General features: G+C 41.0%; 1 protein-coding gene across 5 annotated transcripts in view; it reads right to left on the bottom strand.

The window, feature by feature from the left end:
• UBR4 (ubiquitin protein ligase E3 component n-recognin 4) overlaps positions 1-13,394 on the bottom strand; it is a 132,809-nt gene that overhangs the window by 92,234 nt on the left and 27,181 nt on the right. For all 5 annotated transcript variants that reach the window (XM_035714056.2, XM_025446817.3, XM_025446816.3 and 2 more), the window contains exons 18-27: positions 9,970-10,139; positions 8,419-8,701; positions 7,639-7,774; positions 6,200-6,279; positions 5,410-5,538; positions 4,505-4,687; positions 4,234-4,356; positions 3,915-4,144; positions 1,707-1,828; positions 430-527 (exon numbers count right to left, since the gene is read on the bottom strand). In XM_035714056.2, coding sequence (XP_035569949.1) covers positions 430-527; positions 1,707-1,828; positions 3,915-4,144; positions 4,234-4,356; positions 4,505-4,687; positions 5,410-5,538; positions 6,200-6,279; positions 7,639-7,774; positions 8,419-8,701; positions 9,970-10,139 — 1,554 coding nt within the window. The remainder of the gene's footprint in view (positions 1-429; positions 528-1,706; positions 1,829-3,914; positions 4,145-4,233; positions 4,357-4,504; positions 4,688-5,409; positions 5,539-6,199; positions 6,280-7,638; positions 7,775-8,418; positions 8,702-9,969; positions 10,140-13,394) is intronic.

Raw genomic sequence — 13,394 nt, 5'->3', positions numbered from 1 at the left:
AAAGCTACCCTATAAAACAATGACAAAACGAGCAGGTTCATGACATTATTTTCCTAAAAAGAAAATGAAAACAGTTCACATTTACTGAGAATCAGGGGCCGAAGACTGTGTCAGGCACCTTACATGTAATACAATTAATTTTTACATCTCAGAAAAAAAAAAAAATAATTTTTACATCTCAGGATTAAACAGACAAGGAAAAGGAGACTCCTGGTAATAAAGTGGTTGTCCCGTGACATGATAACAGATTGCTTAACAAAATGGCCACTTGGGTACCACCTGGGTTAAGCTGAGCCTGTGATTATCAATTCAGCCATAGCAGATATCCTGTGGCATACCAAGCCTCTTGGCACTTGGCTTCAGCCTAAGGAATAAGAACAAAACAAAGAATGGCTAGTGCCCATTTCTACTCTGAGAAGAGACACTCACCCAGGATCCGATGTTGGGAAACTCATTGGTGCTAATGTTATTCCAGGATTCACATACAGCCTGGACCCAGGATGGCAAATTCTGAACGAGGGTGGGACCTGGAGGCAACAGGAAGGACAAGGACTCACCACAAGATGGAAAGAATGACACATAGTATTTTAAAGCCAAGCCCAAATGCAGAAAGATACACCACTGCCCAAGCTGTCAACATCATTACTAAGATTGCTTAGATGGATCTTTCAATAGCAGTACTGCATCCAAGAACTAGCTAATTGCTTAATAGCTAACAATGCCAATTATAAGGTTTTCACGTCCTATCATAGTCACTTTCTAATCTTGCAAGTAAAGATGACAACTGAAAACAGGATGCAAGGCAGGGGCATGTCACTACAAGTCAGGCTAAAACTGCTACTCAGCATCTGCTACACCTTCTACTAACAGGTAGCACTTTGATCTCTTCTGTCCTCAAGATGAATCTAAGGGAAAGGATTATTATTTTTTAAGATTTATTCATTTTAGAAAGAGAGAATGAGAGACACGGCAGGGGTCGGGGGGCGAGGAGTGCAAAGGAGAGAATCTCAAGCATCAACTCCCTGCTGAGTTGGGACCTTGACATCAGTCTCGACCCCACGACCCTGAGATCATGACCTAAGCTGAAATCAAGAGTCAGACACTTGACCGACTATACCACCCAGGTGCCTCTGAGGGCAGGGACTCTTAATGCACATCAAGAACAGCATTCTATGAAGTAGGAGAATTTAATTTCCAAAAGTGTGCCTATCTGAACACTAAAAGGGCATTTAAAGCTTGTAATGCAGAAAATACAAACAGCTATAAATTTAGAGGGTAACTACTATCTTAACTGCTGAAGCCCTTTGCTTCCCCACCCTCCATTTTTACTAGATCATTCCTAACACGGGAAGGGGGTTTAGCCAGCACAAAGCAGCAGCTCGTTAATCTTCCCAATCTCTATAAATGAAAAGGAAAACAACACAGGCTAATGCTTTAGAATCAAATGACATTGGTTTGGATTCCAGCCTCATCTTACAAGATGTAGGACTTTAGGCAAATTAACTTCTTTAAGACTTAGTTTCCTACTGAGTAAAAGGGGAAAGTAATCCTTCGTAAGGCTCCCGAGAGGACTGACACAGATAAACCTATGTCAGCCTTTGACACTCACAAAGGTTCCAGGAAGTGGTAAATGTCAGTAGACCGGTATGGAAGTGGCAGGACTAGACCTATTACTAGTATAGCATTTCAAAAGCACATCCACTTACCCAGAGTGTTTGCCTTGCACCTACTAGAGCCAATAGCCAAAACAGCAGCAAAACCATGCAATTTCTCCTGGGAAGGTTTTTCAGTGGATCCTTCTTCATTAAAGTTCTGTAGCAAATAGGCTCTGAAAAAAAAAAAAAGAAAATAGGGGGATACATGAAAGCTGAAGAATCTATTCCTATCATAGTTAGAAGAAACAGCCCTAGACATATTGAAACACCAGTACCTCAGTTTCCTATCTATTAACTGTAGTTGACATTACCTGCCTCTGTGATCTCGTAATAATTCCAATGGGTAGCTTTTTCCCAAAGAATATCCCATCCTTTGAAATGTTCTCAAAACACAATTTCCAGGACAAATGAGCCTGGCAAACAGTGAATACTACCTACCCACCTCTCCTTGGTCTTGGACGATTGGCAGTGCATATAACGAAAGCTCTGAGAAGTATACTTCTCAGGAAGTATACTTTGCACAACAGGAGTTTTAACTGTGCAGGTCCACTTATACATGGGTTTTTGTCAATAAATACAAATACAGCACAATTAACATATTGTCTTCCTTATGACTTTCCTAATAACATTTTCTTTTTACTAGCTTAACTGTAAGAATATAGCATATAATACATATATATGTAAAATATGCGCTAACAAACTTCTCAGTAACGCAATGACTGCAATAATTCAGGAAAATGACAAAACGGCTATAAATTTAAAGGGTAGCTTCTGCTCTTAACTCCAGCCCTATTCAAGCCCTTTTTACTTCCCCATGCAGTCAATAGTAGGCTATCAGTAGTTATGTTTTGGGGGTGTCGAAAGTTTTATGCACATTTTCAAATGCACAAGGGCATCATTCCCCCAATCCCACGGTGTTCAAGGGCCAGCTGTACTATACTTTTTAAGATTTATTTATTCATTTATTTGAGAGAGAGCACACGAGAGAACAAAAACAGGGGGAGCAGCAGAGAGAAAAGAAAAGGTAGACACCCTGCTGAGCAGGGAGCCTGACATGAGACTTGATCCCAGGACCCCGGGATCATGACCTGAGCTGAAGGTAGACGCTTAACCGACTGAGCCACCCAGGTGCCCCTGTACTATACTTTTTCAAAACTAATTCAACTGTATTTACTCAGAACTTAACCAACTTAATTGCCAGGAACATTTATCACTAGCTTAGTACAGAGAGTTGGCCTAATGGGCCAGATTGGAGCCGAGAAGCTCTCAGAGGGCAGTGACTTGGTCAGCTTTGCTACTGTGATCCCCTTGGCACCTAGAAAAGTACTTGACACACTGCAAGCACCCCCATTTGCTATTCATGCCTACTGCTCAAGTATCATCAAGAACGGTACCTCCAGCAATGGTCCTAACTCTACTTACTGCAAGATATTCACACTTAGGCATTAGTTAAGCTTTATAATGATCCAAGTCCCTTTTAGCATAAAAGCTCCACAGAACAGGAGCGGCACAGTGAAATCTATAAGGACCAGATAAAGTAAATGAGCATAAAAGGGCCCAGGAGAACAGCTACACAGGGTAGCCATTCCTCAACGGTGCTGTACTAATGTCACATGAAGTCAGACTGTTTTGCCAGTTTTTTCTTACAAGAAAACACAGAAATCTTGTTTCGTGAATAAACTCCTCATTTTTATATACTGAAGGTAGATTCCACAGTATTTAAACATCAAGCAAAACAAGTCTATAGGACGTGCAATTTGCAACATGTATTATCTCAGAAAGGACTGGAATTCAAAATACAGACTCATGACAGAATGTGTTTTCTCTAACTACCTACCATGAAATTTAAAGAGCATTTAAAGCTTCATCTTAGTGAATAACAGCAATGATATGTTTGGGGATATTTCATGATCTTTCCTTGTATCCTACAAGTTAAATGCTAGAAAATATTTAAAGATTTATAGAAATCAAACTTCTTCTGACTCTTCCTGAACTATTTGAAAACTCTCTCATTGGGCACCCATTTATATTAGAGAAAAAAAAACATTTTACCGAGACAAAAAAAAAAAAACCAAGTTGACAAAAAGAAAAAAAAAAAACAAAAAAGTTAAGATTCTGAGTCCTTAAGGATCTGCACAGTGAATGGTCCTAGAACCACTATGTTCAATTTGAAGAATTTTCAGGCTTCTAAAGAAAGTAAACAACCCAAGGATCTAAATTCCCCATTTCCAACATCTGTGGGCAGGCAGCCCATCACACCTAGTGAATGATGCATAGGTGTCAATGAGTTGTAGTGTGGCTGGAAGCAGGTTCTTGGTGATCTCAGATGACTTATGAGGATCGGTCTCGGCGGCCATCTTGGAAAAATGCTCATCCAGGGAGACCTGAACCTTCGAGATGGCAGCGTCAAGGGTGTAGATAGACTGCAGACTTGGAATTTCATGGAGTTGCAAGATGGTAGTACAGTCGATGCTACAGAATGATGAGATCTTTAAAAGTACCCAAGACATTAATTAGTTGTGGCAAAAGGCTGTGGCAGAAACTAAATCCTGTCGTTATTAACCCAAAATGAACATACCTGTCGAGCAAAGTATTCCTCTACAATTTCGACGTCGTATTTCACCGAGCTGCACTTGGTGGATGCCAGGTCTAGAAGAGAACCAGCATGTTCCGGCTTCATTCCCTGTTTGATAAGGTGATCCTATTTGGACAGCAAGAAAAAATGTTCAGGAGATTAATACACAGAGTCTAAAGCTTTCATTACCCTTAAATTGACAAGTTCCCACAAGTATAGAGCATAGTGGCTTTGGCCACCCCTCGGCAGCAAGCCCTATGTGACAGTGTGGTACCTTTATCCAGTTGACATAGGAGCTGATGCGGAGGCGGGAAGACCACCGCAGCGTGTGTAGGATGTCACATTCACTCATCTCAGGTGAGTTCATGGCCAGCTGGTTCATGTAAGTCTTTGATGGCGGCAAAATCCCTAGGATCCTCCACAGTATCAAGAAGTAATACTGAAGGGCACAGGCCTCCTAGAAGAAGCAAAAAGAACAATCACAGCAGCACTTGTGGTATTGAGTCACAAACTCCCTGACAGTAATACCTGTTCCAAATACAACAATTAAAGTAGACAGTATAGTCCTGATTTTCAACTGAGACCTGGCTCTCAAGTCTGTTCTATAGGTCTGTTAGGTCTATAAAATAGACATAGCTAATAATGCAGAAAATAGTAAAACACACATATAAATAATTTGCTCCACCTGTGCACATCTCACAGGCCAATATCATGGTTTTAAGACAACTCTGGCTCCCCAAGAAATTTAGCAAGTAACCAAAAGAGAGTAGGACATTCTGCCCTGCAACCCCATCATCAAGTGCCCCTTTCTATGGCCTGAACTGCTGTTATGGCTTCTAGAGGTAGAGACACATTAATGGGACCATAGAAAAAGCATGAGTGGGAGACTTCCACTGTCACATATCAACCACCCTTCACTGAAGGTATGATATTTAGTAGTCCTTAACTCTCAAAGTCACATTTTCCTAAATGTAACAAAAAAAGGACAAAAATGGTTCAAGTATCTCTAAAGTAAAAAGAGCCACTCAAACTACCTAGAAATACTGAAATATCAGCCAGTTCTGGAAATAGGTAATTCAAGAACTGATTAGATCCCAGAAAGAAATTCCCAGAACTGTTACCCAAGTATCAAACACACTGCAAACTCTCTAAAATCATCCCAGGCTGCAATGGTCTTACCAAGGCTGTTACGTTCTTGTTTTCCTTCCTCCTGACTGTATCAAGCTGGGACCCAGCTGCAAGCAGGCAAGTCAGTGCAGTGTAAAGCTCATCATACTTGACAAGCTTAGAGAAAAGAACATCACATGCCTAGTATTGAGGGGAAAAAAATAATTTTTTATTTTTTGAATTATTCTGTGTATTACTCGTATATTATCATTTAACCTCACAACTGGCAAAATAGCTCATTCAAATTACTGATAAGAATTTCTCATTGCAGCAAGATGCCCACTCAGGGACTTCTCTCAGTTTATGGGCTATTATGAAGCACACAAATGCAGGCGTTAGAACGAGGCAACTATTTTTGTCCATTAAAATTATCTGCACATGAAGATACTAACAGATACAGGAAGAACAACCCCCACAGTGAAAGTGGAGCCCAGCAAATAAATCTCAAAATAACATTTTCTTTCTAGTACAAGCTCAAATCCTAATACAGGCCAAATTCCCTCATTACAAAAAGCAAGTCATTTCCTCTTTCCCTGACAGACTGATTTTGGTGGAAACCATCTGATCCCACATGTAAAATGGAGTTTTAAAATTCCTGGTACCAGGGGCACCTAGGTGGCTTAGTCGGTGAAGCGTCTACCTTCAGCTCAGGTCAGGATCTTGGGGTCCTGGGATTGAGCCCCGAGAAGGGCTCCCTGCTCAGCAGAGCACCTGCTTTTCCCTCTCACTCTGGCTCCTCCCCATTCGTGTGTGCTCTCTCTATCTCAAATAAATAAGTAAAATCTTTTAAAATTCCTGGTACCACAGAATCGAGTCGGTTCAAATCATCCTCTGAGGCTTCTGGGGACAGGACACAGTAGAATCTGGGTTGTGGAACAGCATCTAAAAAAACAATGGGCTCATTGAAAGAATGGTCTCAATCTCAACTCTGTTTAGCAACTATAAAATGTAAAAACTAGGAAAATACTTTGGACACTTGAAAACACAATCTTGGCACTACTGACATTCGGGGCCAGATAATTCTATAGCCCTGTGCAAGACAGGATGTTTAGCACCCTCCCCATGGTGACAACCAAACAGATCTCTAGATCTCGCCAAATGGTCCTTTGTGGGGATGAGGCCCAATCATCCCTACCTAGTTAAGAACCACTGCTCTAGAAGATAACTAACAGAGGTGCCCTACAATCACCATATTAATCATCAAAATTGGGTCCTTAGACTAACTACATTAAAACTTAAAATGTTGGGGCAGCCGGGTGGCTCAGCAATTTAGTACCACCTTCAGCCCAGGATGTGATCCTGGAGACCTGGGATCAAGTCCTATGTCAGACTCCCTGCATGGAGCCTGCTTCTCCCTCTGCCTGTGTCTCTGCCCCTCTCTCTCTCTCTCTCTCATGAATAAATAAAATCTTAAAAAAAAAAAAACCTTATATGTTATCTCCCCGACATCAAAGGGACTGAGTAATAAGAGCTCCCAATCACAGAAAATTCATACATAGGCTTGATGAGAGTTTCCACAAAATACATTTAACAGCTAACAATTCCTCAGGATGAGCAAATACACACTAAAAATAAACACAAAAGGTACTTTATCAAAAGAATGGTGTTTCATGAGAAATACCACAGAAAAGGTCACAGTTCCCATTATTTTCTGACAGTATCCCATCATGACCCAAAAGGAAATTCAGCCTGTGGGTTAGAACCACATTCCTGTGGAAAACTAAATGTAATTACTCAGAGTGGAAGGAATCCATATATTGTACTCTATGAGCAGACACAAGAATTCCTAATTATGTCTCAATGTTGTTTTTGGTTTTGGCTTTTAAATCAATGTGGGAGGGACGCCTGGGTGGCTCAGTAGTTGTGCTTTTGCCTTCTGCTCAGGGTGTGATCCTGGAGTCCCGGGATCGAGTCCCACATCGGGCTCCTTGCATAGACCCTATTTCTCCTTCGGCCTGTGTCTCTGCCTCTCTGTCTCTCATGAATAAATAAAATCTTTTAAAAATAAATTAATTAAATTAAATTTATGTGGGATATGTGACAGTGAATTTCCAAAAATGTTTTGAATCCCTTGGTATTTGCCACCTATATGGAATAGACTGAATTTTAAGGAATCTCTAAAAAAATAAATAAACTAAAAAATAATAATAATAAAATAAATAAGTAATCTCTAAACACCAAATTCAATCCCCCCAGTGAGAACCAGTGAGCCAGTTTCTTGCTGACAATCTTCTTTCTGACCTGATGAAAAATGCTTAGACCAGTTCTCTTCTACTTCTTTGAACCCATGATAGAGAGGGGTGGTCACCCGGCGGCTGTTGCTGTCCTGAGATCCATTTGCCCACCCAAAAGGAGGACTCAGCAAGTTATGCTGCACCTTTTAAAACACAAATACTCAAATTAAGAAAGATACACAGCCACATTCCACATCTCACTATAAGCGTTATAACTGATCAATATATTAAAGCTTGGGAAATTCACAAACCAAAATGAAGTTTTAGATTTTTCTGTGACTTCTCTGGGGAGCATCTTTTTGCTGACATATAATGGGAACACTGACCAAGCAAACATTTTAGGAAATGCTGAATAATCCTTAACTGGCCCTCCCATCCTCACATTGGATCCCTACAACAAAAGAGTTTACTAATCCATAAAACTTACTGCCCAACCATCATTCAACCACTAACAAATACTCATGGAGCGCAGATGCTCAGGACACTGAGCTGGACACCAGCTAAAGTGAGGTAATTCAAAGGTCACCTGTGAACAGAACCCATAATCCAATTTTCACAAAAGTATCAAATCAAATAACCTATACTTACTGATCGTGGCTAAATACAAAGTATGAGCGCACAGATATAAGTAAGTCCAATGGTACTTCTAAAGTTAATCATATACCTACTACAACAAATGGCTAAAACTTAAAGTGAGCAGGTCATTTTGCTTTGGATCATGGCAACTTGAGAAGAAAAACTCTCTTGACAGTAGCAAGTAAAGCAAAAACAATGTATTAATCTGTACCTGCTCGAACAGATACACAGGTGCTTTGGAGTACTGATGAAGCAAATAATCAAAGATCAAAAGGAGGCGAGCCAGGATGAGAGGCACGGAGCGCGCCTGCGCATCCACGTTGGCACTCAATTCCTGGATGATCTGCACAAAAAGGGTCAGTATGGCCCGCCGGCCCTTCTCAGTGAAGTTGTGGAAAATGAGGAGGAGCAGCTGTAGGTGTTCTACATTCAAATCTTCCGTCTCATTGGGCACCACCCCTTGCAGGGCATTCTGCTTCATTGTCGACAAAAATCTGTCGCAGAGGAAATGAACATGTTTGGTCAAAGTCCTCAGAATATCCCCCAAAAGCTATAATGTCAAGTGCTGGAAGAGTTCAGTTTTTAAAACCATGCATTAAGATAACAAATCAAGGAAGACAAAATCTACATGTTAAGAGAAGATTATTAACTCAATCTTGGCTACAAAAAAGGTAAATTCAGCCAAAAATATTCCATTGACACTGGCAGTAGTGTGAACACCCATTCTGCCATTTCTGAACATGAAAAGAACTGTAAGTCCCCAAAGGGTGGCTTTTTTTTTTCTTTTTTTTTTTTTTTGAGTTGATAGACCTGGACAGTTTTATACACTAGAAACAGTTCAATTACTTTTCACTATAATTTGACTCTACAGCTTATTTTTAGAGTTTACGCTATAGATTATTATCACTGCGTGATAAGTCAAAAATAACTCAATGTACTAAAAAGCAATAAAAAAGAAATTATACTATTCAGAAAACTTGTCAAAAGAGCTTTTATGCAAAAAAGGAATGAATGTAGCCAACCGTTTCCATTGCCTTTGGCTATTAGGGAAGAGATTTGTGTTTTAATAAGGGCTTCCCTCACCCCATCCCCCATGCTCTCCCCCTTCCCCCACCTCCTGGCCTTTTTGCAAGAATCCACCAGGAAAAATACAGTGGGTCTTTGGCATTCAAGGAGGTTTATGATTTCTTAAATCCAGCATTAGAGCTATTTGATCATAGAATGGGGAAGAGAAAAGCAAAGCCTTTTAGGAAAACAAACTGCTTTGAAGACTCCTAACCATGTAAACAAAAATGGCAAATATAGGTCCATCTAAAGAGGATTTAGACGATTAATCTGAGCTTCCCCCAAGTAAAAAAATTCTTTAAAAGTTGTCCAAAAAAGACTGCAAGTCATTGAGTGGTTTTCATGTTGAAAGCAAAACAACCAAACACAGAGTTGGCTTCCCCGTTCCCTGTCTTTCAAAAAATCAGGTCAGGATAAAATTGGTTACGTTCAGGATTCAGGTTCTATCTCATAATTGCAACCATATCCCCCATGTGCTAAGGGGTGATTTTGTTTCCAGACCATAGTTTAGGTACTTCTGCTTCTTGAGCAGCGCATTTTCCCCCAACACCATCAGAAACCTACTCCTCCACCCTCACCACTGTACACTCTATTATCAGACACTGTCTCAGATCCCCAAGGCTAACTACAAAGAGGTCAAACAAATTTTAAAAAGTACATATCCTTCTCTGCAGGGCTTCTCCTGGAGTTCTCTTACCTGTCCCAAACTTTCAGGCATTCAGGGACATCGGGATCACCCTGAGTGCCGGCTTTATGTTGCCAGATGAGCAAAAGGCGTGAAAGCACAGAGAGGCTTTGAGGGTGAATGTACAAGGGCCAAGGGCCCTCAGAGAAAGGAGCTACTCCCAGCTGCTGCAACAGCGTGTTCTGCCAGGAAAGACATACAAGAGACCGTTAGAAAAAAGAGAATGAGGCCAAAGGTTACCCAGGAGCCCTAAATATTACTCTTTAATGCAAGAAGAGTATTTTAAAGAGTGAGCAGAAATTCAGATTTAGATGTGGTTTGGAGAAAGGTCATTTTGCTCAGCAAACAAAACTATAAAGGGAAAAGTACTAATCTAACCCCTTTCACAACTATAGTTAGTGTCAGAAGTGGGGTCCTGGAAAAGGAGAAATGCACTGAGAAAGCAGAATCTGGATAATTTTCCAAATGGGCTGACAGTTTTTCTTTCACAACTAGTCATATACTACTACAAGTAACACTCAAGGTGGGGAGGTCCTGCCACTTGTATTCTACAACAGTATTAGCAGAGAGTCTGCCTATTAGATGTCAAGGCACCCCGAATTAGTCAGGGTCGTTTTTGCCTCCAGTTGTAGCGTGTCTTTCAAATGAGCTTGACTTGTGCTCAGTTATCTAAGCTGCAACTTATCTTTTCAAACACACACACAAACTAAGCAGGATGCCAATGGAAAACCAGACAAAGGCCTGCTTTCTCACTTGGCTTCAGAAGACACAAATCACAGTTACCTCGGGATGTAGGATAAATTCCTAAGTCTGTCAAATTAAATTATATTCTTACAAAACATCCCAGAGGACCCCACTACTTGGAAATAATTATTCAAAATGTTGCAGATATGAAGAGTAGTTGACTCGTACTGGGCAGTTATCACAGGCTAAGCACTGCACACCTACTGTCACACTAAATGCTCAGAGTCAGAGTGTTAGGTGGGTATGTGCTCCATTTTACTGACGAAGGAAATAGAGCTCAGAATGGTTTAAGAACATGACCTAAGCCACAAAATTCCCAAGTATTCAAAGCCAGGCTTATCTCTAAAATCTTCATTCTTAATCATTTATGCTCCTCACAGTCTTAAAGACTTTTCTCAATTCCTGACTCAAGGAAATGATTCAAAAAAATTAACATGTCTGAGCTATAAAATACTGTAACACTACTGTAATAATAAAAAAAAATTTAGAAAAAACATCTAAGTATTCAAATCAAGGAACATGCAGTCATAACGGTAGCAGCTATAAAGACCAAGGTAAACGGTATCTGAAATAGTAAACTTTGAAAAAGTAAAAAAAAAAAAAGAGAGGCATCAATGTTCTGATTTTAATTGTAAAACTGCAACTATACAGATAGGATCCAGAAACATGGAAAAATGGAAATCATGAATTTGTTATCCAGGTCATATTTTTTTAAAAGAGGGTTTTTTTGTTTTGTATCTGTTGTTTCAGGCCTCAGAGCCCTAAGAAATGAGTGAACATTCCTCAGAACCTGGTTTTCTCCTAATCCACTCCAACATTCATTATCCCTGAGTAAGAGGAACTGGCTTCCTAAGTAAAACTGAGTCACAGCACACCCACAAAGGCCTGGCCTGAAGTGTTCCCACCTGCCCTCCAGGCACCCTGTGCTGACCCGTGCCTTTAATCACTACTGGGCTCTCTGCCTCTGCCCTCCCCACTAGGGCCATCCCCCACTCATCTTACTGTTCTCATTACTTGAAACAACCACCTCTTAGTGGACAATTCTCAAAGCTTCGTTTTCAATTATAATTTTTTAAGCCCTGAATTTCAGACTCACATTTCCAACTACTTTCTAGATGTTTTCATCCCACTGGTGCCTCAAAATGTCATCCTCTTTAAAATTATTTTTTCTGGGACGCCTGGGTGGCTCAGCAGTTGAATGTCTGCCTTTGCCAGGAAGTGATCCCCAGACTGGGGATCGAGTCCTGCACCAGACTTCCTGCAGGGAGCCTGCTTCTCCCTCTGCCTGTGTCTCTGTCTCTCTGTGTCTCTCATGAATAAATAAAATCCTTTAAAAATAATTTTTTAACAGCAGTAGTGGGAACTCCTTATTTTAACTAAAAACACTGATAAAACTTCTATATAAAACTCTTATATATTAATTCCAGTATACAGGGCAGCCCTGGTGGCCCAGCGTTTTAGCACCACCTTCAGCATAGGGTGTGATCCTGGAGACCTAGGATGGAGTCCCACGTCAGGCTCCCTGCATGGAGCCTGCTTCTCCCTCTGCCTGTGTCTCTGCCTCTGTCTTGTGTGTGTGTCTGTCATGAATAAATAAATAAAATCTTAAAAAAAAAAATTCCCAGGCAGCCCAGATGGCTCAGAGGTTTAGCACCGCCTTCAGCCCAGGGTGTGATCCTGGAGGCCTGGGATCCAGTCCCATGTCCGGCTCCCTGCATGGAGCCTGCGTCTCCTTCTGCCTGTGTCTCTGCCTCTGTCTTGTGTGTGTGTCTGTCATGAATAAATAAATAAAATCTTAAAAAAAAAAAATTCCCGGGCAGCCCAGATGGCTCAGAGGTTTAGCACCGCCTTCAGCCCAGGGTGTGATCCTGGAGGCCTGGGATCCAGTCCCATGTCCGGCTCCCTGCATGGAGCCTGTTTCTCCCTCTGCCTGTGTCTCTGCCTCTCTCTCTGTGTCTCTTATGAATAAATAACTAAAATCTTTAAAAAAAAAAATTCCAGTATACACAAATACACGAATTGCTTTTCTCATTAGACCGAAGCCATGCAATCACATGGGTTATGCCACCGTTCACTGCCTTTAGCTTACTCCTTCATGAAACGAAAGCCTCGCACTCAAGCTCTACCACACAGTGGTTTCCAGGCTGGCCAACCACAAGTGACTACAAGAAAGTTGTTTGGGGTAAGCAAACACTGCTTGTTTTTCATAACACAAAGAAAATAGCACAATGTACCTCACATAGCTCAAGAACCCAGAGGATCATTCTGAGCAAACGTGCAGTAAATAAGTGATCCATGAGTAAACAGAACCCAAGCTGACTCAAACCTAGGAGAGTGAGCTCCCTGAACACTCAATACGGCTCCTTCTATCACCAAACCAACTCTCCTTGCTGATGTTCCCTTTCTATGAAAGACAACAGCACGCTTCTGGTCTCATTTGGGTTGAAAAGCCAGGCAAGATCTTAGACTTCTTCCTATCCATGTCCTTTATCCCATTCAAATAATTTACTATGATCTCTACCATGGGTCCTTTATCAATACTGTATCTCCCCTTTCTCATGATCCCACACTAATTCAAGCCATCTGGATTTCTTCAGTGTCTACAATGTTACCTGGCACATAGTAGGTGCTCAATGAATGCTCAGTGAACGAATGAGTTGAACCGAGATCACTGTGTAATATTAAGTTATTGT

This window comes from Canis lupus, chromosome 2, assembly GCF_003254725.2.
Source record: "Canis lupus dingo isolate Sandy chromosome 2, ASM325472v2, whole genome shotgun sequence".
In the NCBI taxonomy this organism is placed as follows: Eukaryota; Metazoa; Chordata; class Mammalia; order Carnivora; family Canidae; genus Canis; species Canis lupus.
Note: the sequence above shows the minus strand (reverse complement) of the source record. Positions and strands in the feature narration are given on the sequence as shown.